General features: G+C 30.5%; 3 protein-coding genes across 7 annotated transcripts in view; 1 reads left to right on the top strand and 2 right to left on the bottom strand.

Moving 5' to 3' along the window:
- Positions 1-3951, bottom strand: part of LOC130451920 (cyclin-T) — a 22241-nt gene extending 18290 nt beyond the window's left edge. Inside the window, exon 1 of one of the 2 annotated variants that reach the window (XM_056791277.1) lies at positions 3165-3951. In XM_056791277.1, the coding sequence (XP_056647255.1) occupies positions 3165-3322 (158 nt within the window). In that variant the 5' untranslated portion in view covers positions 3323-3951. The remainder of the gene's footprint in view (positions 1-3164) is intronic. The other variant, XM_056791283.1, reaches the window with a different exon arrangement.
- On the top strand, positions 3522-16784 carry LOC130451904 (DNA polymerase theta). Of its 4 annotated transcripts, XM_056791271.1 has the most exons (16): positions 3522-3833; positions 4559-5378; positions 5623-5969; positions 6025-6330; positions 6388-6771; positions 6934-7142; positions 7632-7821; positions 7880-8015; positions 8086-9323; positions 10278-10494; positions 10554-10866; positions 12768-12969; positions 14733-14921; positions 14974-15431; positions 15745-16009; positions 16391-16784. In XM_056791271.1, exons 2-16 carry the CDS (start codon positions 4939-4941, stop codon positions 16690-16692), a joined length of 5196 nt encoding a protein of 1731 aa, XP_056647249.1. In that variant the 5' UTR covers positions 3522-3833; positions 4559-4938; the 3' UTR covers positions 16693-16784. The 4 variants fall into 4 exon arrangements, 3 of the variants coding, with proteins under 3 accessions (XP_056647249.1, XP_056647237.1, XP_056647243.1); XM_056791259.1 differs by lacking the exon at positions 3522-3833 and having other exon boundaries at positions 4355-5378; XM_056791265.1 differs by lacking the exon at positions 3522-3833 and having other exon boundaries at positions 4355-5378; positions 16380-16462.
- LOC130451930 (cell division cycle 5-like protein) lies at positions 16688-21762 on the bottom strand. The gene is made up of 10 exons (XM_056791290.1): positions 21604-21762; positions 21260-21525; positions 21009-21207; positions 19857-20117; positions 19352-19644; positions 18995-19299; positions 18771-18937; positions 18295-18720; positions 17911-18237; positions 16688-17067 (listed from the first exon to the last, which is right to left on the bottom strand). The coding sequence occupies exons 1-10, from the start codon at positions 21646-21648 to the stop codon at positions 16855-16857; spliced, it is 2502 nt and encodes an 833-aa protein (XP_056647268.1). The 5' UTR covers positions 21649-21762; the 3' UTR covers positions 16688-16854.
- Positions 21763-22736: the final 974 nt, after the last annotated feature.

Below are 22736 nucleotides of genomic sequence, written 5' to 3' on the forward strand. Positions count from 1 at the left end.
ACACCGGGCCTCAAAATGCTAACAAACACATTTTGAGCGTAAGTATCAAAAAGAATAAATTACTTATCAATATATTTGGGGGTAGGTAACTATGAAAAATGAACGATTTTTATTATTTATAACCTTTAGGTTTAGTAGAGGGACTAAAATCGACCCACTTAAAGAAATCAAAATCAGCTCAAACTCTTTTAAATGTAATAGAGTAGATTCAAATTAAATATAAATTATAAGTAGAAATAAATTCAAATTTTATTTCATGAGCTACATAAAATTTTTATTTAATAAACTTGTTTATCGATTTAGTTGTGGCAAAATTTTCAATTATATCATCGAAATTCATATTCTGTAACAACTAAGTTTCAATGCACAACAATCAATATACATTTTTTTATTCTATTTAAGAATGAGAATGCCCTTTCTGCTTCACAATTCACTATAGATATCATCAAGAGCATATCTGATTCTACGATCAAATTAAGCATATTCAAAGGTATCAATAAATTATTTGTATTATTAATCTATTCGTGTTGAAATTTAATAAAAGGAATGAATTGCTGTAATTCGCAAAAAATTAGCTCCCACAAGACTCTCCCTAAATCTGACGCTTCTTTACTGTAATCCAAACTTTTGCAAATATTATTTATCAAGAAAAATGATAATTTACTTATTAACAAACACACTTTGGAAGTAACTATTGAAAATCAATCAAGTTTATTATTTATAACCTTCAAGTTTAACTTATTAATTTTACTGTAACTTCAACTTTTGCAGATATTATTTAACAAGAAGTGTACAAAACTGAGCAAGGTCAAGACATATGGAGGAAGCAATCAATTTTCAGTTTGTTTCTAATGTTTAGGTTAAGAAACTCTTAAATTAAAAATTGTTTTTTCTATCCTTAAAAAAATATCCAGTTTTTTATATAAAGTGATATGAATAGATGATATAGTAGTCACTACCTTCTATCCAATATATTATTAGGCTAATATGTTTTACAACTCAAGCTTATTTTCTGTTATCAGTTATTACTCATTACTTGGAAAACTAGTTGCTTGGTTCATTAATTCAAAAAGTGTTACTCATAATATATAATTCAGAAGTTCAAATGAGTGTTATATCAAGGAACTTCTTATAATTTATTTATAATTTCCTATCTGCCATATATTAAAATATTCTAGTTTCAAGGTAAGTTAAAAAATAATTTATTTATTAGAAAAACAAAAAAAAATAAGCATTTTAAAGCCTATTTTATAATGTAGTGACACTTAATTTTAGATATTTTGTATGCTTCTGGAATAATTTTTGTAATAATAAATTCAAAATATTGTGGTAAATCAAATTTTAGTTCATTTTTTTACTAATATCCATATATTTTCTACCAATTGATTTTATTTTCGCAAAAAAATACGATAAAATCATAGAATAGATATGGGAACAAAAAAAATTGTTGAAATATCTCACATAAACAAACCTTTATTCAACCATGGCATAATAGGTATTTACAAATAAATGAAAAAGACTGAATGATATGATACACTGAAGTTCCATTAGGGAGAATTGCTATTAAGCTATTTATTAAAAATATCGTTAATTATCAAATTTTTGTTTCAGGTTTCATTGCAAAATGATACATCAAGTTAAATTAGATGCACAATGAAAGTTTTAAAAAATTTTGTTGGAAGCAATCCACATGAAAGTTGATTAATGAGTTTAAGCAAACATCATAATTATTCATTTAATTGCCGACATTATATTGAAGACAGAAAATCCAATTTCCACAAACTCCAGTGAACTTTTCCAAAAGATTTTATAAAATTTAATAAATAAAATAATACTTGAAAAGTAATTGATATAAATTATAATAAAATAGTTTGATTTCTTTTACAGGGCAATTGCTAATATTTATTAGTAAATAAATATCTTCTGCTCTATCTGGTTATTTTTTTAAGTTATGAAACTCAAATTTTCCAAAAAAATTTAGAAAAATCGATTATCTGCTCAAGATTTTGTAAAAATGTGGAAGAAAATTATCAATTCTCAAATAAAATTGCCACGTAATTCAAGTACATATCACAGTTGAACTAAAATGACATTTTTTCTGTTAATTCTATTATTTATTTTAATTAATGAGATAAAGTTTCAATTTCTAACATCTATTTTATTTTCTACAGTTTACTAGTTCAAAAGTTTTTTTAAAAAATATTGATGAAAGTAAGAAACATTTGAAAAATGAATATATTGAGATTTCAGGACAAAAATTAGAACTCTCTCCAAAAAAAAAACTATCTTGTACAAATCATAAATTATGAATTCTACTATTTCACTTTACGAAATGGCTTGGAGAGAAGTGTTAGAAAAAAATAAAAGATCAAAAAAAGTAAAGAACATAAAACATTGTTTACATACTATTTATTCAATATTTATTATTTACAATTTGTACAAGTACTAAAAGAAGTAGCTTGTAAAAGTCATAAAAGTAAAATTTCAAGATAGATCTCAACAGAGTAAGATTGAAGATAAAATGCAGCAGCTGAATTGATAAAAATGATTTTTTTAATATTCAAAACCAAATAATATCCCATAGAGTAGTTATTCTGAAAATGATGCCAATTTATGTTTATCTAATGGCATATTCCAAAGCTGAAAGAAAATCTAAATATAGTTTACATTTTCAGAAGATTTTGAGTTCAATTCAAATTAAATTACAATATGTGCATAATTAAATGCTCAGGCACTTTCAATAATATTTTGTTTATTTATTTATTTGATGACTAATTTTTATCACAAATAACAAGTTTATGGAAATTTACTACAAGTGCACATAGTTTGTTGAACTGCTACTAATACTTTGTATATAGTTGTTTATCTGATTCCAAAACAAATACTAGTAAATATTATCAAGAATTTGATCAGCTAGTATAAAAATCTGGAGTATAGTTAAAGTTATTAGATGATTCTAAAATAAATTTACTAAAATGATACTAATGTATTCCAAAATTAAGTAGATATATCAATTCTTCTTAATAGAAAAGTCTTTATGAAATATTTCAAATATAAACATTACAGGATATGTAATTTCCCAATGACTAATAAATATTACCCAAAAGTTATGAAAATTGTAAGTTAAGTAAAGTAATAATCAAACCGTGTATTAAAAAGGATACACTTTCAATCTCTGTCCCATATCCTGAATGAAGTTTGCAGCTTGCTGTCGGTTGGAAAGCTCTTTGTGTGCATCGAAGCCACATTTTCTTGATGGCGTATTTTCTAACTGTTCCTTTGTAAAATACCACCTATCGCTCGGGTTCGTCGGGTTAGCCATTTACAAGTTACAACGATTTTTTTAACGCTGGTGGCGTTACAACTTTTAGAACTAAAGTCCATCAAAATAACTATTAACTAACGTGACTCAAAAATAATAATTCACTCAAAAAAGTAACACTAATTTCTTTAAATCAAAATGAGTGAATTTAAGACGAGCACTTTTATCACAAAAAGAAATGGAGGTTATTAATTGCGTCACTGAGATTTGGGGTTTTCCAATGTGTTTGTGGTGTGCGATTATTTGCAGTTTTTGTGAAACTTACAAACCGTATATTGAAGTATGTTACCTCTAAATAAAGTATATTTGTTGCTGTATAAATTAGGGTATTTTTTGATAATAATAATATAGTTTTAATTACTTGAATTCGTACATACACAAAATCGCAAAAATTGATGTTATCCACTACTCGATGGTCAACCAACCATGCTGAACAATATTCGAACTAACTATAATAAATTCATTTAAAATAACTAAGATTTAGGATATTTAGAATATATCCCGCAACAAGGTAATTATTAACACTTATTTTAATAGATACACTTTAATGTAATTGTTTATAATACCACATTTTTTACGGACAAACACAAGCGTTTAGATATAGACTTGACTAACATGGTTCCACGAATGAGAGAGAGAGTGCCTCAATGTCCCATAACGGTAATTTTCCGAAAGTCGATTTCAAGGTTTTTAGTAGAAATTAGAGATTAAATGCACATAACTGTACTCTCAAGTTAATGTCTTTTTGTTTACAAAACAATAAAACTAGAATTCATATAGTATTTTTGCAAAATTCCAAATATATTTTCAGTTTATCTATTGGTGTCACTGATTACAGATAAGGTTGTTGAACTTGATAGACTTTGACAATAATGACATAATTATCTTCTTTTTTTGGTTATAATCGTAAATATTAATACAGCTGATTTTTATTTTTTTGAATAATATTGATAGTTCATACTAATAATGTACCCGTTTTAGTAATTACTACTGATCATAAAAAACATTAAGTAACGTTATATATTGATTTTATACTACTATAACGTATAATGTACTGTTTTTATATAAAGTGTACACCAAAGATTAAGAAAAGAAGACGCGAACGTCAAATGAACGAATTTAAAATTCAACTGAAATTGATATTAAGTTCTTTTATGTCTGATACAATGAATAATGACTTATTTATGAATGATACTTTTGAAAATTTCAATTTTACTCAGAATGGTAATTTTTCAGCTAAATTCACAGATATTTCTCCAAAAGTTTCGGTTTCAAAAGAAAGTTCTAAACAAAATAAAAATGAGACAGAAATATTATTGGATGATTCTATTTTTCTGTCACAGTTATCATTGTTGGAGGAAAAGAATGTATCAAATAATGTAACAGAACATCAGCAAACCAAAAACAATAATGGAATATTAGAAAAAAATGTAACAACTTCTTATCAAATCCACTGTGATAAAGAAAATGTTGTGAATAAAACACATAATGATATCACTCCTACAGTTGCTGATTATATTCCAAATAATCCTAATTCCCATCAGTTAAATGAATTGGCTTCATGGGGCTTGCCGGAAGCTGTATTGGAGAAATATAAATCTAGAAATTTGACTACAATGTTCCAATGGCAAGTAGAATGTCTTAGCCAAGGAAATGTTTTAAATGGTAGCAATTTGATATATTCAGCACCTACGTCAGCCGGCAAAACGTTAGTAGCAGAAATATTGGCCGCAAAAATGATATCTGAACAAAAGAAAAGAGTTATTTTCATTTTACCATTCGTATCAATAGTTAGAGAAAAAATGTACTATTTTCAAGACTTGTTTGAAAGTAGTGGAATTCGGGTAGATGGATTTATGGGATCTTACAATCCACCGGGAGGATATAATTCTGTACAGTTTGCTATATGCACCATAGAAAAAGCTAATAGTTTGATAAACAGATTATTGGAGGAGAGGAAATTGAAGGAAGTAGGAGCTGTACTCATAGATGAGATACACCTACTTGGGGATTCTAGTAGAGGCTATCTTTTGGAACTGTTATTAACGAAATTGAGGTAATTATAGAGCCTCCAATTAAATTTTTTTTTTCATAAGTTTAATCAATTTTTCTTATTCTCATGTGGCCTTCTTAACTCCATTATTTATTTTGCACATTTGCAAAATTTTGTAATATTGCACTTAATTTTATGCTTTTTGTTTTTTTGGCTGCTTGTATTGCTTTGCTAACTTTAGTGACATGACAAAATATTGATATATTTTAGCAAATTAATCATATTATTTTCTATATACATTTTGCAGATATATATCTATTAAAGAAAATCTTAGTATACAAATAATAGGAATGTCTGCTACTCTTCCCAATCTTAAACAAATTTCCAAGTGGCTGGATGCTGAATTATTCACTACTGACTTCCGACCAGTACCTTTAAAAGAACAAGCACATGTTTGTGGGGAAATTTATGATATTAATATGAAACTAATAAGGTCTTTAAGTATTTTACCAGAATTGAAAACTGACTGTGATAATATACTTCAGCTTTGCCTCGAGACTATCAAAGAATCTTGCTCTGTCCTTATATTTTGTCCCACGAAAAATTGGTGTGAAAATTTGGCACAGCAGATTGCAACTGGATTTTTCAAAATAGGTAATAAGCACTAGATAATGTATATTGGTATTATAATTCAACTTGAATGTCTCAGGTAGCTCTCAATCAGATTGGGGACAACTATTGCGCCGTCAACTTGATACCAATCTCATTATGGAACTGTTGGAGCAGCTCAAATATTGTCCAGTTGGCTTGGATGATATTCTACACAAAACTGTATCTTTTGGTGTAGCTTTCCATCACGCAGGTCTTACTATGGATGAAAGAGATATAATAGAAGGGGCTTTTCGAAATGGAGCATTGAGAGTATTAGTAGCCACTTCAACTTTATCATCCGGTGTTAATCTACCAGCTAGGAGGGTTATAATAAGGACACCAATATTTCATGGAAAACCTATAGGTAAAGAAAACCATGACCGCGGAAAGTGTATTCAAGCTATCGTTATATTTATTGTAGATTCTTTGGTGTATAGACAAATGATTGGTAGAGCTGGTCGTATGGGAAAAGACACAATGGGTGAAAGTTTTCTCATATGTCAAAAGAAAGATTTTAAAATAGTGAAAGATTTAATGTCTGCTGTATTACCTCCTGTCAAAAGTTGTCTTGAAAGTGAGGGAAAGTTGAAGAGAGCCATTTTAGAAGTGATAGCTAGTGGAGTTGCTACTACTCCTGAAGATGTTAAAATATTTACTGAAAGCACATTGCTTGCCGTCGAGGATGATTGTTTACACGAATTGAATAATCCTATTGAGGAAGCTGTAATGTTTTTGCAAATGAACGAGTTTATTAGATTGCAAGAAAAAGAAGATGGAAGTCAATTATATGTTTCTACTTCGTTAGGTAAATTAATTGAATAAATAATATTTATTATTATTATTTGAATAACTTTTTTCAGATTTATATTAAAATTTTTTGTTCTTGCACTTTTGTTTATTATCTTTAATTAATTTATTTGTTGGTATTGATTAAAATATTAAAAAAAATTTATGTTACATCTTATAGGAAAAGCTTGTTTGTCCTCTTCAATGTCTCCTGATGATGGTCTCTCCCTTTTCACTGAATTGGAAAAAGCTCGACAATGTCTTGTACTTGAAACTGAACTCCATTTAATTTACCTTGTTACTCCCTACAGTGCCTGCTATTCTTGGGGAAATATGGATTGGATGTTATATTTGGATCTTTGGGAAAAATTGCCAACAAATATGAAACAGGTATACAGCTGGAGGTAGTATTTTTTAATATTTCTAACCACTATTTATCAAAATTCAAAAATTTAGTGGTCTCTCCAAAAATTGATGTCTAGCAAATGTAAATGTGTTCTTCAATGTATTGGAGTTAATGGAGGTCGAGTTGCAGGCACTCTTGAGGCCTTAGATCAAATTTTCTAAATTATCTAGTAGCTATAAAATGTGTTGGGGTTAATGGAGGTCGAGTTTTAAGTACTCCGACCTTTAAAATGAATTCTCTAAGTTGTCTAGTAGCCAGTAAATGTGGTGGAGTTAAATGGAAGTTTAGTTGTAGATGCTTTGGGTCTTAAATCAAATTCTCCAAGTTGTCAATTTACAAATTAATTTTTGACAGCAACATGAATTGCTTAAAACAATTTATTTCATTGATTATCCGAGAATTGTTGAAAAAAAAATACTTCTTGTACAAAAATTACTGTGATTGCTAAAGAATTTCTGAATGAAACTTTGTAGGTTGGAAAGTTGGTGGGTATCAGGGAATCGTATATTGTAAACGCAACTAGGGGCATAATTCAAACAAACACTGCAAAATTGTATCACAAATTGTTGGTCCACAAAAGATTTTTCATAGCATTAGCCTTACAAGATTTAGTTAACGAGAAGCCTTTAAGTTGGGTATGTCAAAAGTTCAATTGCAACCGAGGCAAGTATGAAAGGTAGACCGAGTATTGATTGGTGTTAAAAATCTTATAATATTCTAGGTATGCTGCAATCTTTACAACAATCTTCGTCAAGTTTTGCAGGAATGGTTACCGCATTCAGTAAACAGTTGGGTTGGAGCAACATGGAATTGCTCATATCACAATTTCAAGAAAGAATGCAGTTCGGTGTAAGTAGGTAAGTTTGTTAGATCTGAATAATTTTTATATAGAAAAAATTTCCATGGTTAAATTTAATTATTTTTCAGAGATCTCTTGGACCTGATGCACCTCCCAGTTCTGAATGGTAAAATGGCAAGAGCGCTTTTCAATAGCGGTATAGAAACAATAATCCAATTAGCAAATTCGGAAATATCATCAATAGAAAATATCTTACACAGAATAGTGCCATTTGAAAGCGAAAAGGAAAGAGAAGGAGAAACTGAATACGATAAAAGACAGAGAAATAAATACAAGAACGTGTGGATAGTAGGAAAAGAAGGTTTAACTGAAAGGGAAGCCGCAGAAATATTTGTAAAGAACGCTAGAAAATATTTGAAAATAGAAATGGGTTTAGTAGATGCTCAGTGGAAAGATAAAGAAGTAAAAAGCGAAATAGATGACGAAAACAAAACAAATAAAATTGAAACAGATGTGAAAAATGTTGATAATGATAATGAGATTAATAAAAGAAATAGTGACAGTTTTTTTTCAGAAGATTCGTCCGTGTTTTCCAGTATATCTGATACTTCGAGTATCTCGAGTATAGATTCCACTAAAATAGATGAAAATAACGAAGAAAGGATTACAAAAAAATTAGAAAGGTTCACCATCGATTCCCCCAAAAAAATTATCAATACTATTAGTAAAGAAAATGATATAAAAAGTATTGCAGTAGATTCACCGAGGAAATGTCTTCAAATGACATTTAAAAATTCCTCTTTTAACCCATTAGTATCATCAAAATTAAATATTAATACTGTATTAGAAGGATCCCCGTCGAAGCTTTCTGATATAACTACGACGATTGCAAATCGTTCTACTGATAATACAGTGACTCCTGAAAGTGACATAACCTCAACAGTGTCGGATGTTAAGACCGAATCGAGTTCTAAAGATGCTGAAAATGACGTTAACGCTCTTCTGCAACAAATATCTTTATCCGATTTTTCAGAAACGCTTTCCGAAAACAACCATACAAATTTAATAGAAAGTAGAACTTTGCAGAATAATGACAAAGTTGAATCGGATCAAAGTCTTTTCGAGGAAAGTTTCACTTTATATTTATCAGAAAATAATTCTGACGAAGAAAAATTATTCAATGGTAATGTTAATGGAAAAGATGTTAAGAAAGATGAGCTCAGTATAATTGTAGAGAACGAGAAGTTTCTAAAAGATAACGAAAAGGAAACTTGTTTATTGTCACAAAAACGTAAACATAGTAGTGGCGAATTTGGTGATGTCAGTAAAAAAATCAAATTTAAATGCCAAGAAAATGATGATGATGGTATAACACAATTTTTTTTATTAATTTCTTCTTGTGCATCATATTTTTATAACTTTATTCGTGCCCATTACTTCATAGTAGTTATAATGTACCATATAATTTTAGCCTTGATGAAGATCAAATAAAAGACCGAAACGTTGCCATTTAAAAAAAACTCTTGAACAATTTTATTTTGAATCCTCAACACCATGGATTTAATTTGAGCGAAGTTAAATTATTTTGTAACTTTGAGATTAATTGTGCCCCCAATCAGAGCAATTTTAGACATTTTGTTAATCGTATTGAGTTAAGTTTCAAATGAAATAATTCACTTTTTCAAAAAGATTCGATTTTAATCTTAACGACGATTGGTTAACAGTTGGCGATTTGAATTGTTTAACAAATAAAAAGGTACCAAGAGTACTGTGAATATATATTTATGACTAGGGTACTGAAAACTTCAATTATCTTTGTTAGTTTCCAAAGAGGATGTATCTCTGCTTCTATTTTTTGTCCAAAACATTTTTATATACTTGAAATAGTGATGTGAAGTCTCACGTTTTTGTTTAATCGTGTCTTACAATCAACTTTATTAGTTTTTATCGATCTTTTGGTTTGTCACAGTGAGGCCTTCTATAACCAGAGAATAAGTCATAGTCAATAAAAAGTGGAATAGGTAGATTGAAGGTCTCACAATTCTATCACCGATGAGATAAGTAGACAGGTGAGGACCTTGTTATCATAAAACATCTTGAAAAACAAGCTTCAAGTTAGGTTATCCTCATTTCCCCTATAATTTGGTCTTTGCTTATATAATTATGCAGTTAAAGATTATTCTAGAGTGTATTTGATCATTCTAAAAGGTTATAAGGAAAGGGGGACAAGAGTTTAATTTAGAAAAATTTTATGTGGATGAATAGTTTCTTAAAAATTAATTTGTTTTTTTCCTTATTGTGTTTTTTTTTTCTATTTTAGATTATATCGACAACTCTTACATAATAAATAAATTGGAAGATCAGCTCAGCGCGGATTTTAGTAAAATGGAAATAGTTAATGTCTGTCAGGAATTTTCTGTACTAGAAATTTTCATCGCAGAATTTAAATTGCAGAAATTTTTTTCGTTTTCTGTTGCCTGTAGCAAAATAGTAGAAAATAAACCTGTGATTGGGATAAACGCTTTTAAAACTCAACAGTGATTACACTTTTAAACTTAAATGTAGAATTTTTTATTAATAAAAAGATTTTTTTTAGTGCTACTACCGAAGGAGCAAAACACATCTTTCAAGCTGATGGTAGAAAACTAGAAGGATTTTCAATTTATTGGGAAAACAATATAGTGTATTACCTTTCTTTTGAAAATATAAAAATACATCAGAAAATTATCAAGTTGTTGAAATCGATTTTTGGAAATCCAGATGTGAGGGTGAAGATGTTCGATGCCAAAGAACAAATTAAATTTTTGAAAAAATGTTGTGGTATAAATTTTTTTTGTAAAATAGATGATCCTAAAATAGCTCATTGGATGTTGGATCCTGATGGAAAAGAAATGAATTTAAAAGCGATGGTAATTACAATTACTGTATGATACTCGACACTGTAGTTGAAAAAAAAAAACTTTTACTATCCTCAATTTCGAACCCAGAAGTTTCAAAGTAAAACCAATTTTAAAAATTGTGTGACTAAAATACTCCAAGTACTATTCATTAATCGCCTTTCCTATTTTATTAAGTATCAGTAAAATATGTTTGTTAGGTTAGTAAAATATTATCTTTCCCTATTTTATAGCTTATTTTTAAGCAATTACAACTTTGAATCAAATTTTTTGCTTTTTCTATGTCTAATTCTAAATTCTATAGAATTCCCCTAGTATTCGACGTCGTTTTTTGTCAAGACAGTACAACAGCAGAGCTGTTACCCGTTACATTTTTTGCAACTGTTGTCTGTTGTCACTTACCAATTCTGGAGTCTTCAGCAAACAGTACAACGTTCAGTAATTGCTGTAACTGTAATGGTTTTCTCAATTAAGTCTTTCGTGGATTTTATTATCAATTTTCTTTTCATTGATCCTTCTTGTTTCAATAGCAATTCCATCAGTAGTAGTAACTGTCTCTTCGTTATTCTCTTCTATCATTCCAGTTTTTTACTTCATAGTGTCCAAGCCCCCTACAAAGGTCACCAATCCAAGAGGCAGCTAATTATAACTTCCATTTTCGTTGTTTTCTATGTAATTTTTTGGTTATCTACTTTTAACAGTCTTTCAGTCTTATCTATTGGATAAATTTGCCATCGAAGGATATTACATTCGGTTTTTAGTTTGTATTACTTCCGGAAGTTTAATTCCTTTGAATACACAACATTAATTTTTAATTATCCAACTATCTGTGAAGATTCAGATTTATTTATCATTTATGACCCCATTCTTCTCTTATTTATTTTTATCCTTTACCTTCTTGCTGCATAGTATAGATGTATGTCCATAACTGACAAACCAAATTGGAGGAAAATAAATTATCTAAAGTAGGGGTGTAGACAAACCCTTCATAGGACCTGAACCCTTCTGCGGTATCAGCTACAGAACAATATAAAAAGCATTGGAAGTTAATGTAGATAGGAGTAAAACCTACTGGAACAATCGGAACAATCACCAGGGACCGAGATTTCCTGGGAAAATATAACCAGAGAAGATTCGCTGAATACTAAGGAGAGACAACTGCAGCGTGCAGATTCTTTCGAAGTAGGAGACATTAAGAACTCCAGAGTACTACACTTGGAACCGTATGAAATAGAAGACGAAGACTGTTATAGCTATCACACATTCTGAACTTTCTAAAAGGAATTCCCAGCATCGTAGAAAGAAAGCGGTGTTCATGGTATCCTAATATACTTACATATCTATAACTTCTTTGTCTTTAATATTTTTTTAATCAATTTTTTTAAAATAATACCATAGGCTGCAGGTTTGGGATTGCTTCTAGAGTCCTTGCTTGTACAGTCCTTCTCATGGTTCCAGTGTTGCTATTTATGTGCATGTTATTGATGAAATTAATCAGAACCAAATTTAAGGTCAGAAGATCATAATTTAAATATATTAGAAGGGAAGTACCACAAGTTTTCACTTTGGGGGGCCATTATTACATTTAAACTACATATGGGATATCCCATTTTCGAATATATTCAGCAAAATAACAAAATTCTACAAAAATATATTTTTACATCAAAATATTTTTTTATTATTTCATAAAGTTCAATATAGTTATTTTGAATTTTTTATCACAATTTTTAAAATTTTCTTAGAACCAAATACGTTCTCCCTTTAGAATTTATGTTTATTTACTGTTTATTACTATTACACTGTTTGTTATGACTCACTGTTACACTACCTGGTCCTGTTCTTGGTTAATACCCGGTTCGAAGGACCAGAACTTATATGTATCTTGTCAATGTATTAAAAAAAAATATTTTTAGGCAGTAAAATATTGTCCTGAAAGCGCAGAACTAGCTCAATTATCAGGCGGATGTATAGGTCTTGGAAGTGTGGGCATGGATATATACAGTTCAGTTTCAGCCAAAATTAGAGCGTCTCTGGAATCAGTTATAACATGGCATTTAATAAATATATTAAAAAATATTTTGCTGGAAGAAAATTCTAAGTATATCGAAGCTTATGGTATGAATAATTTATTTGATTTTCTTAACAACCCTAGGAGGGAGGTTAAAGTTTGTCTGCAATATGTGGGGGGCAATAGCCGGGTCCTGGTGAACTGCTAGAGCATCAGTATCATCTGTATATATCGTGGTAGTTCGTTGTGGGTGGTGGAATATCAGCTGTGTACATAAGATAAAACTACCTGCCAAGTAGATTTCCTTGTGGAACACCTGACATAATTGGTTTTAGATTTTGACTTGCAGGTAGGATTAGGAAAAGATTGTAAGGGAGGTTTTCCTTAATTTCGTATAGTAGATCTCGTCGACATCTGAACAGTATTTTTTATCTTCAAAAGATTGGTACCCTTTTTTTGAACTTGTTCTATGGGGACACCAAACTAAATTGGTGGTTAGGTATTAGTTCTGCTGGTTCTATTTTCTCCATCAGTCATTTTTCTAGACATAACAGGTAATAGGTTATTTTATTGTAAGATGTAGTCTCTTTAGTAGGTTTCTTTGGCTTAGGGATTAGTATAATTTGGACTACCTTCCATAAAATTGTCAAATAACCTGTTATCAATACTGTAAAGTTGTGTTAGGGACTTCATCCCTTCATTTGTTAGTTCCTTTAGAATTTTCGGCACTAATTAGGTTATATTCGGAAGATTAGGGGAAGTTCTGGTTAATATGGAGTAAATCTTTGACTTCGGTCTCAATTTTGAAACTGTTTTCTAAGGGGTTAGTCTTGAAGATTTGTTCAAAGTATTTGGCAAACATATTGACTTTTTCCTGGCTGTTTCTTTTGTGGTTTATTTCCTGAGATACTGTATTTCATTATTTTTAATATTATTGAGTATTAATAGTATTGAGTATGGTTTTCAGTTCTGAAGTTGCTTTATTCAACTTTGCCTTGTCAGCAGAAGCTTGTGTTTTTTGCCTAACATAACCTAAAAATTATTACAATTTTTAGGTTAGTTTATTTTTATTTCATTTTTCAAACCTAACCTAACCTAACTTGACTCAAAAATTGGTAAAATTTTTGGGTTAGGTTATTATTATTATTTGATTCTTCAAACGAAAGAAAAAACTAACCTAACTTTAAAATTGTAATAAGTTTTAAGTTGAGTTAGGTTTGAAAAATCAAATAATAATAATAACCTAACCAAAAAATTATTTTTAGGTTAGATTAGCTTTTTTTCGTTTGAAGGATCAAATAATAATAACCTAAACTATCCTAAAAATTGTAATAATTTATATGTAAGGTTCGTATTACGATTTGATTCTTTAAACGAAAAACGTAACCTAAAAATTGTAATAATGGTTAGGTTAGGTTATTATTGTTATTTGATTCTTCAAACGTAAAAAGCTAAAATTAATAAAACTTTTAGGTTAGGTTAGCATTTTTTCGTTTGTAGAATCAAATAATAATAACATAACCTTAAAACTATTACAAGTTTTAGATTAGTTTTAAGTTATTATTATCACAATTTTTAGGTTAGGTTATTGAAGCGATGGTTTTTGCACCCTATAAATATTTATACTCTTGTTCAGCGTAATTTTCTACTAAAATTTCAACGAAATCGAAGGGGTGTAACCTAATCTAGATAATTACCTTAATTGGTATTGAGCCGTAAGTTGTTGCCTGGTTTCATTTGATGAGGAACTTGGTATATTTGTTGCGTAATCTTGTCAGTATTTCTTCTACTATGTATTATTTGATTAGAATTGGAGTTTGATCAGAAGATGGTTTATAACAAATTTATTCAATTAATTTTCCAATTTCAGATATCGAAACTAGTATAATTGTATGTTTAGCTAATATAGAATTATATGGTATGCATGTAGATAAAACCGTATTGACAACTCTGTTGAATGTCATTAAAACTCAAATAAATAACATTGAAAAAAAAGCTTTTTCATTGGCTGGTCGTAAATTCAATTTCGTATCCTCCTCCGATGTCGCCAAAATTATAGGTAAATAACTATTTGTTTATATATAAACGTTTTTAACATCTTTTTATTTCAGGTACATTTCGTGGAAGAAAAACTAGTACCAAAAAACAAATCCTTGAAAAGAATCAACACCCTGTATCGGATCTAGTATTGCATTGGCGAAAATTACATTCCATTATAACAAAAACTATTTATCCTTTAATTAAAGTAATTAAAAACGATCGTATATTCGGTTGTTACATAACACACAGTTCTACAGGGCGAATAAGTATGCACGAACCTAATTTACAAAATATAACAAGAAATTTCGATGTTAATAATTGTTTAACCAACGAGAGTGTTAGTATAAATTGTAGAGAAGCTTTTGATGCACCCGATAAATATATTTTGTTGTCTGCCGATTATTGTCAATTAGAGTTGAGGATTTTGACACATTTTTCACAAGATAAATTGTTGTGTAAGATTATGAAAGAACCTGGAGACGTTTTTAAATCTATCGCTGCTAAATGGAACCGAATTACTGAAGAAGAGGTAATAAATACAATTTAGCTTGTTTTTTGTGTATTATTTTGCTTTATTTAATTACACATATTGTTTGTTTACATAAATTCTTAAACTAACTTGTAAATGTTTAAAAATATTTTGGTTTCAATTAACCTTATCCTCGTGTCAGTTCAACTTAATTCATATTGGTTTTTTATAACCTTCGGGGTAAATAACGGCCACATCTTGAAAGTACCTTTTCTTAGAATGGATCCACGAAGCGGAACATTAAAAATCAGAATTTTATACGCAAATATTTTCTAAGTATAAGCGCAGAGTAGCTGAAAAGTATTGTTTATAGGTGACTGATGCCATAAGACAGGACACCAAACATTTATGTTATGGAATTATATATGGAATGGGTTGTAGGTCTTTAGCTGAACAATTGGGTATAAACGAAAATGAGGCGGTCGATTTTATGGAAACTTTCAAAAATACTTATCCCGGTATAAAGAATTTTATTAAAAATGTAGTAGAAAAATGTAAAGAGAATGAATTTGTGGAAACCGTTAATGGGAGAAGAAGATATTTGCATAATATAAATGACAAAGATCAAATTAGCAAAGGTAAAATATTTTTTTTCTTTCTATTTGTGGGTTAATTTCTTCGATTACATTCTATTTAGGTCTGTTCATCTATGACTATTTATTATAAACTAAACTAATTGCGGTACACCAACTCCTTTATATACCCCAAGTTTTTGAAAATTAAAAAAAAAACAAATAAATAAATAGACCTGCCTAGAAATTAATTCAAAAGAATCAATATAAACCTAAAATCACACGAAATGCATATAAAAAGAAGTAAATAGTTCAAGAAAATAAATTTCTCTTAACTTTATCGAAAGGTATTAAACACCTACCTATAAGAGATGAAAAGACCAACCAAACTGTTTGAGTACCAATTAAAGTATGTTCAAAATGTAAATCTGTACAGTGTTTTTTTAGGACAAGCGGAACGTCAAGCTGTAAATACCATAATTCAAGGTTCAGCTGCCGATATAGTAAAAAAAGCGATGTTAAAAATAGATTTGGACCTTAGAGAAGTCTTTCACAAAGCGAAAAGTAAACCGAATTTGGTGCTTCACCTTCATGATGAACTAATATATGAAGTACCCACAAAATATTTGAGGAAAGTAGCGAAAATCGTTAAGAAAAATATGGAAACAAGCGTCGATCTTTCAGTTCCTTTTCCAGTTAAATTAAAATCTGGTTCTTGTTGGGGAAATTTAACTGAATTAGTAATTTGATCTAAGAGAAATATTATTTATTGTATTACAAATTTTAATCTTTATACCTAAAACTTTTTGTACAAATTTTATTAATAAATATAAACAATTTAGTTTCCTTTTAAATATTTAATATTGTACACCTTTAAACTTACAGTAGCGTCTTTAAATATTAATTACATTTCATGCGTTACTTTCTTGAACTTCCATGGCAATTTCTCCATTAGTCGTAGATGAAACTTCGTTTGCATTACCACCAGAAATTTCCATGGATGCACCTCCTTGGTCTGTTTGATATTTATCTTTCAATTGTTTAATTTCAAATTGTAATTCAGCGTATTTTTTCTGGAGTACTTTCTCTCGTTCCATCTGCCTGTTTACGTCTTCGGTGAGGGACTAAAAGTACAAAGTTAAGTAGTTAACACCAAAAATCAACTTTTCATCAATCCAAATATACACATTATGTATAGCATGTCATTTATATCTTTAAAAGTAGAACTAAATACAACTTTTTTAGATGAGCAGGGGAGTAAGGTCGTAACACTTTGATCTATTGATCTGTTTTGTAACCCGGACTGTTCACCAGTCAGGTAGCAATGACTCTGCAAAGTGAGCTACCTGCCCGGCGGCTATGTGACTTACTTCTTCTGGTTTGAAAAGCTTGAATGTTCATACCATAGTCTATGAACAGTCTCGCATTCACAAAGGAGGTATTTGATGGTTCCTTACAAAAACGACTAGAGCTGTATGGAGTTTTTCCGATGTTCTTCAGATGGTAGTTCACCAGATAGTGTCCAGTAAATATATCAGTAACCCTCCTTAGCTCGTCTTTGTTCAATGAAAAAGTCTTTTGATACCAACTGGTAGAACAGAAAAAGAATCTCTTAGATTGTTTCAGACCAGGGGTCTTATTCTGATTTCGTTTCATTTTCCTACTGTTTAATAACCATGATATGAAGGCTTTCTCGTATTCCTATAGAAGGTTGTGGTCTTATGAAAGGAATTGTCCCGCATTTTTTCTCCAGATGATCCACTTGTTCATTGGCATGTACTCCAGTGTGGTCAGGTACCCACTTTATTGATTGCTCTTATTGAATTTGAAAATTTGATGCAGTCTTATACTAGATTTGGCTCAAGAGTCAAGTACTTGTAGGGCTGCTCTGCTATATAATATAATGAACATGGAAAAGGCAAGAATGGACTTTTTAATTGTTGGGCAGTGTTTTCAAAATATCTCACCTGTATTCTTCTAGGTAGAGCACTCTTTTCTTGTTCCTCTAAGAATTTGAAAGTATTCAATTCCAATGTTGCAGTATCAATGTTCTCGTACAAATCTTGTAATTGTTTGATAAGTGCTTGAGCCCTGGATTGATACCCCCCCGTCAATATCTTGAGTTTTTTCTCCATTTTGGCGGCCCTTTTAGCTTCTTTAGACATATGGGATCTATTTTGTTCTAACCTTTTTTCGGCAGATTCTAATCTATCTTTTTTACTGGCCAAATTAGCACGTGTGTACCTCGTCTGATTGGGAAGGAATAGTACTTGGCTCAAACATTCCTCCCAAACCTAAAAAATACAGTGTATAATCATTTCTAATAAATTCAATCTTTTTAAGAGATTTACCTGAGTGTACACTTCAAGAGACAACTCTCCGTGATTCATACCATTTTTGACGACGTCCATTTCCTTTTTTAAAATATGCTTAGCAGCTTCTAGATCTTCTTTTCTATAATTTTCATAAGGATGTTGTTCCAAAAATGCCAATTGTTGAGCTTGTGACATGTTAGATCTTTTACTTTGTGTAGGAACTGGGTTTTTCAAATTGTCGTATTGTAACATTGTCACCATTTCACATTTTATCAGTTCTTCTGCTTTTTGCAGATCGGTTAATGAATAACTTTCGTGTGGTGGACGTAGAACTGTCATATTGACATCCTGAGGTCTGGGCAATTCTCGTTGAATTACTTGCGAACGCATCGCTAATTCTTTAGCCGCTTTAATTCTGAGTTCTTCTTGTTTTCTGGCATCTATATCCGCTTGATCTTCAACCTAAAGATAATATTGAAATAAAAATAGATTTACAACAAAAAAAAACTTACTATTTGTGCTTGAGCTTGTTCTGGTTCCTCTTGTTCTTCATTTTCTGGTACTACTATTTCGTAATCGTTTTTAGGTTGTGGTAAACTACTTAAACTTATCTTCAACTGATCTTTTATCGACATTTGATGTATTCTATGCTCAGCTGGTGTACTTCCTATATCAATACCTAAAAAATTACAAAATATAAAATAATTCTAGAAATATCGCTCAATCATACTGATACCTTCTTCCGGATTAATATTTAGTTTATCTCTAACAGATGGAGTCGTTACCCCTGGAGTTTTTCCAACAGGTACCACAGCACCACTTCTTGGGGTCATAAAACCTACTGTACTACCCGGTGTAACACTTCCGTCACTTCTAGTAGACCTAAACGGTGTGGCAAGTACTGTATTCGGGGTACTTATAGCTTGTACTTGAGGCATAACTCCACTAAAGTCAGAATTGTGTAGGGGAGTATTTAGACCACCTTTAAGAGGTGTATCTACGTGAGTAAGTGCCATCATATTTTGGGCCTCTTGTAGAATTCTAAAAAAAAAATGTATGAGATTGTTTAGTTATATAAATAACTTTCTTCTACCTATCAGTTTGAGGTGCCGGTGTTCTAGGTGTAGCAGATCCTTGCGGTGTAAATGTATAATCATTCAAAAGGGTATCAGTAGTTTCTACACCACTATCAGTGGCTATTTCTTTAGCAGTTTCACTAGCTTTCCCTAATTTCACTACCTGGTGCATTTCTTGATCTGAAATTTGTGGTTCCGGCAACACTAGTTTTGATCTCTTTTTAGCCGGTTCTTGATTTTGTAACATTGCTTGAGGAATGTCATTTTCTTTACGTTGTTTTAGTTTTTGTTTGTCTTTTTTACGTTCTCTCTGAAATAAATACTCAAATATACTACAGATTCACAACAATAACTGGTTAAACGAATGGCTAATTGAAGTCGGCTCAAGTAACTTTCACCAACAATTTTTTATGATTTTCTATTCAATATTCAAATTAATAGTTACCTAATATTCATGATTTTTTCAATAACATAAAACATTGAAAAAAATAAATATTATAAAGTATAATTTTTTGTTCATACCTCCTCTTGTTCACTTCTTAATTCACCATCTAAATGCTGCTGCCTCATTTTTGAAAAATCTGGAGCCATTGGATCCAAGACTTCGTCAGCTGTATTATAAAATCCAATAGCAGGTCTCTTTTCGAACGGTATTTCGGCGTTGTAATCCACACCACGCTTTTTCTTTCTGCGAGACGCTACCTCTATACCAGCAGCTCTTAGTTCTCTTCTTTTTTGTAAGGCCGCTAAACGACGGGCTTCTTCTAATTGCTTCTCACGAGCCTCAACAGATAAATAATTTATAATAGTGTAATATTTTAATTAATCATAATGAATTTTTCGGTTTTTAAAAATCCTTTGTATGGTTGGATAAATTTGAAAAAGTCATTAACTCTCATTCATTCATATTGTTGAGAGAAGCATTTTATTGTTAACTATTCACAGATTCACAAAATGTCATTGATAATAAAACAGAAAATGACTCAGAATTGCTAGCAGTCTTTGACCATTTGTTTAACTCTATTAATGGGTTAAATAAACATCCTGGTAAAAACAAGATTCTATGGTGTGGCTTGAGTGAGACAACAGATCACCAATGCTTCTGGAATGAAGGAACTTTGCCACTATTTTGCCCCCTATTTAAGTAAATTAGTTGTTTAATAAGAGAAACTGAAGGCCTATCAATGATTGTCTCATTCCAGGTGTCTCTATCTATCTCTATAGATCCTTGGTAGAGTTGATGAGTCTACTTAATTGTTGCTTTTGTTAAATGACTGACCATGTACCCAAACAAGCTGGATTTTACAGTCATCACTCACTGATTCTTGTAGGAATTTCTTAGACTCCAGCACAAGATTATAGTACACAGTTATAGCTTATATGGCACAGCTCTACTCTCTGAGCTGATTGAGATTACTATGTTTCTATGGAGTTGATTGGGTATTGCATGTCTACTTTCCATAATAATTAATCATTCCATTCATTTTGGGAACCAATTATATAGCTGGTTTTATTTTAAAGAAAATGAAACAAAATAATTGCCCAGGACAGTGCATTAATCTTGCAAGAGAATATGGTAGTGGTTGTGCAAAAAGGTTAAATTATCCAATTATGTCATTTGCAGTTGCCTTCTACAAAAGTGAAAATAATTTATTTATTTTTGAATAGAGTTACCTTACGCTTAGCTTTTTTGCCTTGTGTATTGGCTAGCCTGGCTCTTGCTTCTGACAACATCTCCAACTCATCTTCATCCATATCTTTTGGATCAGGTCTGGCTGGTTTGGTTTCTGGATTGGGATCAATTTCACCCGGTTTCAACTTTCTGGGATCATCCACGGCATCTTCTCCTTCTTCTTTCTTTTGAGCTTGATCACTAAAGGATATTTATTAGTTTAAATTGTGAACGAATCTAATCTAGAACTTACAGCAAATATTCATATCTTTCCAAACATTGGGCTGCTGTTCTGCCAATAATGGGAGCAATTGTTCTCCATTGCGTGGGCATAAGTTTTGCCAAATGTAACAATTTTTCATCTTCCTCTCTAGACCATTCAGTTTTCTTAATACTAGGATCTAACCATTCGAACCAACGAGCTTTACATTGCTTTGCAGATTTTCTATGAAGTAAGGAGGCTATTCTGGACCACTGGTTTTTGCCATATTTCATTACAGCTGCTTTGAGAATTTCATCCTAAAAATTATTAGTTAGTAAACTACTATCATACATATTTATTTTAAGTAATGAATTCAAGTATACGTATATATTTACCTCTGTGTTCCGCCACACACCTCCTTTGATCATTATTCTCGGCATTTTGGAAAATTTTCGCTGGTATTTTCCAAAATAAAAAAATTTTTTGAATTATTTATTAACCTCTCTATATTATAGCTCTAATAATATTGAAAACACTATTAAATGCCATTAAGAAATATGAAAACTAAACCACAGAATACTACACAATTGATTAAACACAGTTTTTTAAGCTTGTCTCACTATTGGCACAGAACAAATAATATATTTCACAAGGTTTGTTCTACCATTAGTGAGGACTATAGTTCAGAATCGTCTCCAGTATGCATTTATACAATTTAAGCGCAATTTTACAAGTAAAGTTTAAACCTCAAACGTCAGCTTAATCTACAGATACCGCGTTTTATAGATGGCGTTTAGCGACAAAATTCGGTTTGGTTCGAAGGTCTGAAGATAGCTTAAACTTAAGTTAAACATGAAACTAAAAATTCCATATAATATAAATGTTTGTTCAAACAACAATATAAGCGGATTATTGTTTTGCTTTGAGATAGTTAGATCATATTTTCGCACGAGTGACAACTAACACAAAAGTGTCTATTCAATTCTGGCCTGCGAAGTAGAGCAATTAGTGGTTTAAGCTTGAGTTCAATTTATAGTTTAAACTTCAGTTTTACTCTAGGTTTTAAAATTGCGCCTTAGATTTTTCTAGAGGCATAAGATCGAGTAATGTATATAAAGTTGGATCCACTTAAACAAATGCTTTCTCTATTTTTAATATTAGCTCTATGGTAATGTATCAGCTGATTTCGGGCGGATTTTACTCGGATCCTCTGTGTAGAACAAGTTCTTATATATATATATATATATATATATATATATATATATATATATATATATATATATATATATATATATATTTTATGTGGATAGTTATTATAATTTATTATTCGTTATTATAACCTAGACCTAGCAACAAATGACTATGATTTGTGTTTTGCGTGTTTGAAAAAATAACGGATAAACGGATATTTGTTCTTCTTCTATCAGCAACTCAGGCCCACTTGAACAATCTCGCATATTTCTCTTTCTTTATCTCTAATATTAACTCTACAATTATATGATTAGTCTCGAATTACTGAAGCGTCCAC

This window comes from Diorhabda sublineata, chromosome 1 (genome assembly GCF_026230105.1).
Source record: "Diorhabda sublineata isolate icDioSubl1.1 chromosome 1, icDioSubl1.1, whole genome shotgun sequence".
Lineage (NCBI taxonomy): Eukaryota > Metazoa > Arthropoda > Insecta > Coleoptera > Chrysomelidae > Diorhabda > Diorhabda sublineata.

What these genes read in the sequence shown, in the direction of transcription:
- LOC130451930 (XM_056791290.1), bottom strand. Translation starts at nt 21,648, where the DNA reads ATGCCGAGAATAATGATCAAAGGAGGTGTGTGGCGGAACACAGAG. An exon ending in AAATATTAATCCGGAAGAAG is followed by an intron (nt 18,938 to 18,994) that starts GTATCAGTATGA and finishes GTAATTTTTTAG; the next exon opens with GTATTGATATAGGAAGTACA. An exon ending in AACAAGCTCAAGCACAAATA is followed by an intron (nt 18,721 to 18,770) that starts GTAAGTTTTTTT and finishes TATTATCTTTAG; the next exon opens with GTTGAAGATCAAGCGGATAT.
- LOC130451904 (XM_056791259.1), top strand. Translation starts at nt 4,372, where the DNA reads ATGTACTGTTTTTATATAAAGTGTACACCAAAGATTAAGAAAAGAAGA. An exon ending in CGATGTCGCCAAAATTATAG is followed by an intron (nt 14,922 to 14,973) that starts GTAAATAACTAT and finishes TTTTTATTTCAG; the next exon opens with GTACATTTCGTGGAAGAAAA. An exon ending in ACCGAATTACTGAAGAAGAG is followed by an intron (nt 15,432 to 15,744) that starts GTAATAAATACA and finishes TATTGTTTATAG; the next exon opens with GTGACTGATGCCATAAGACA.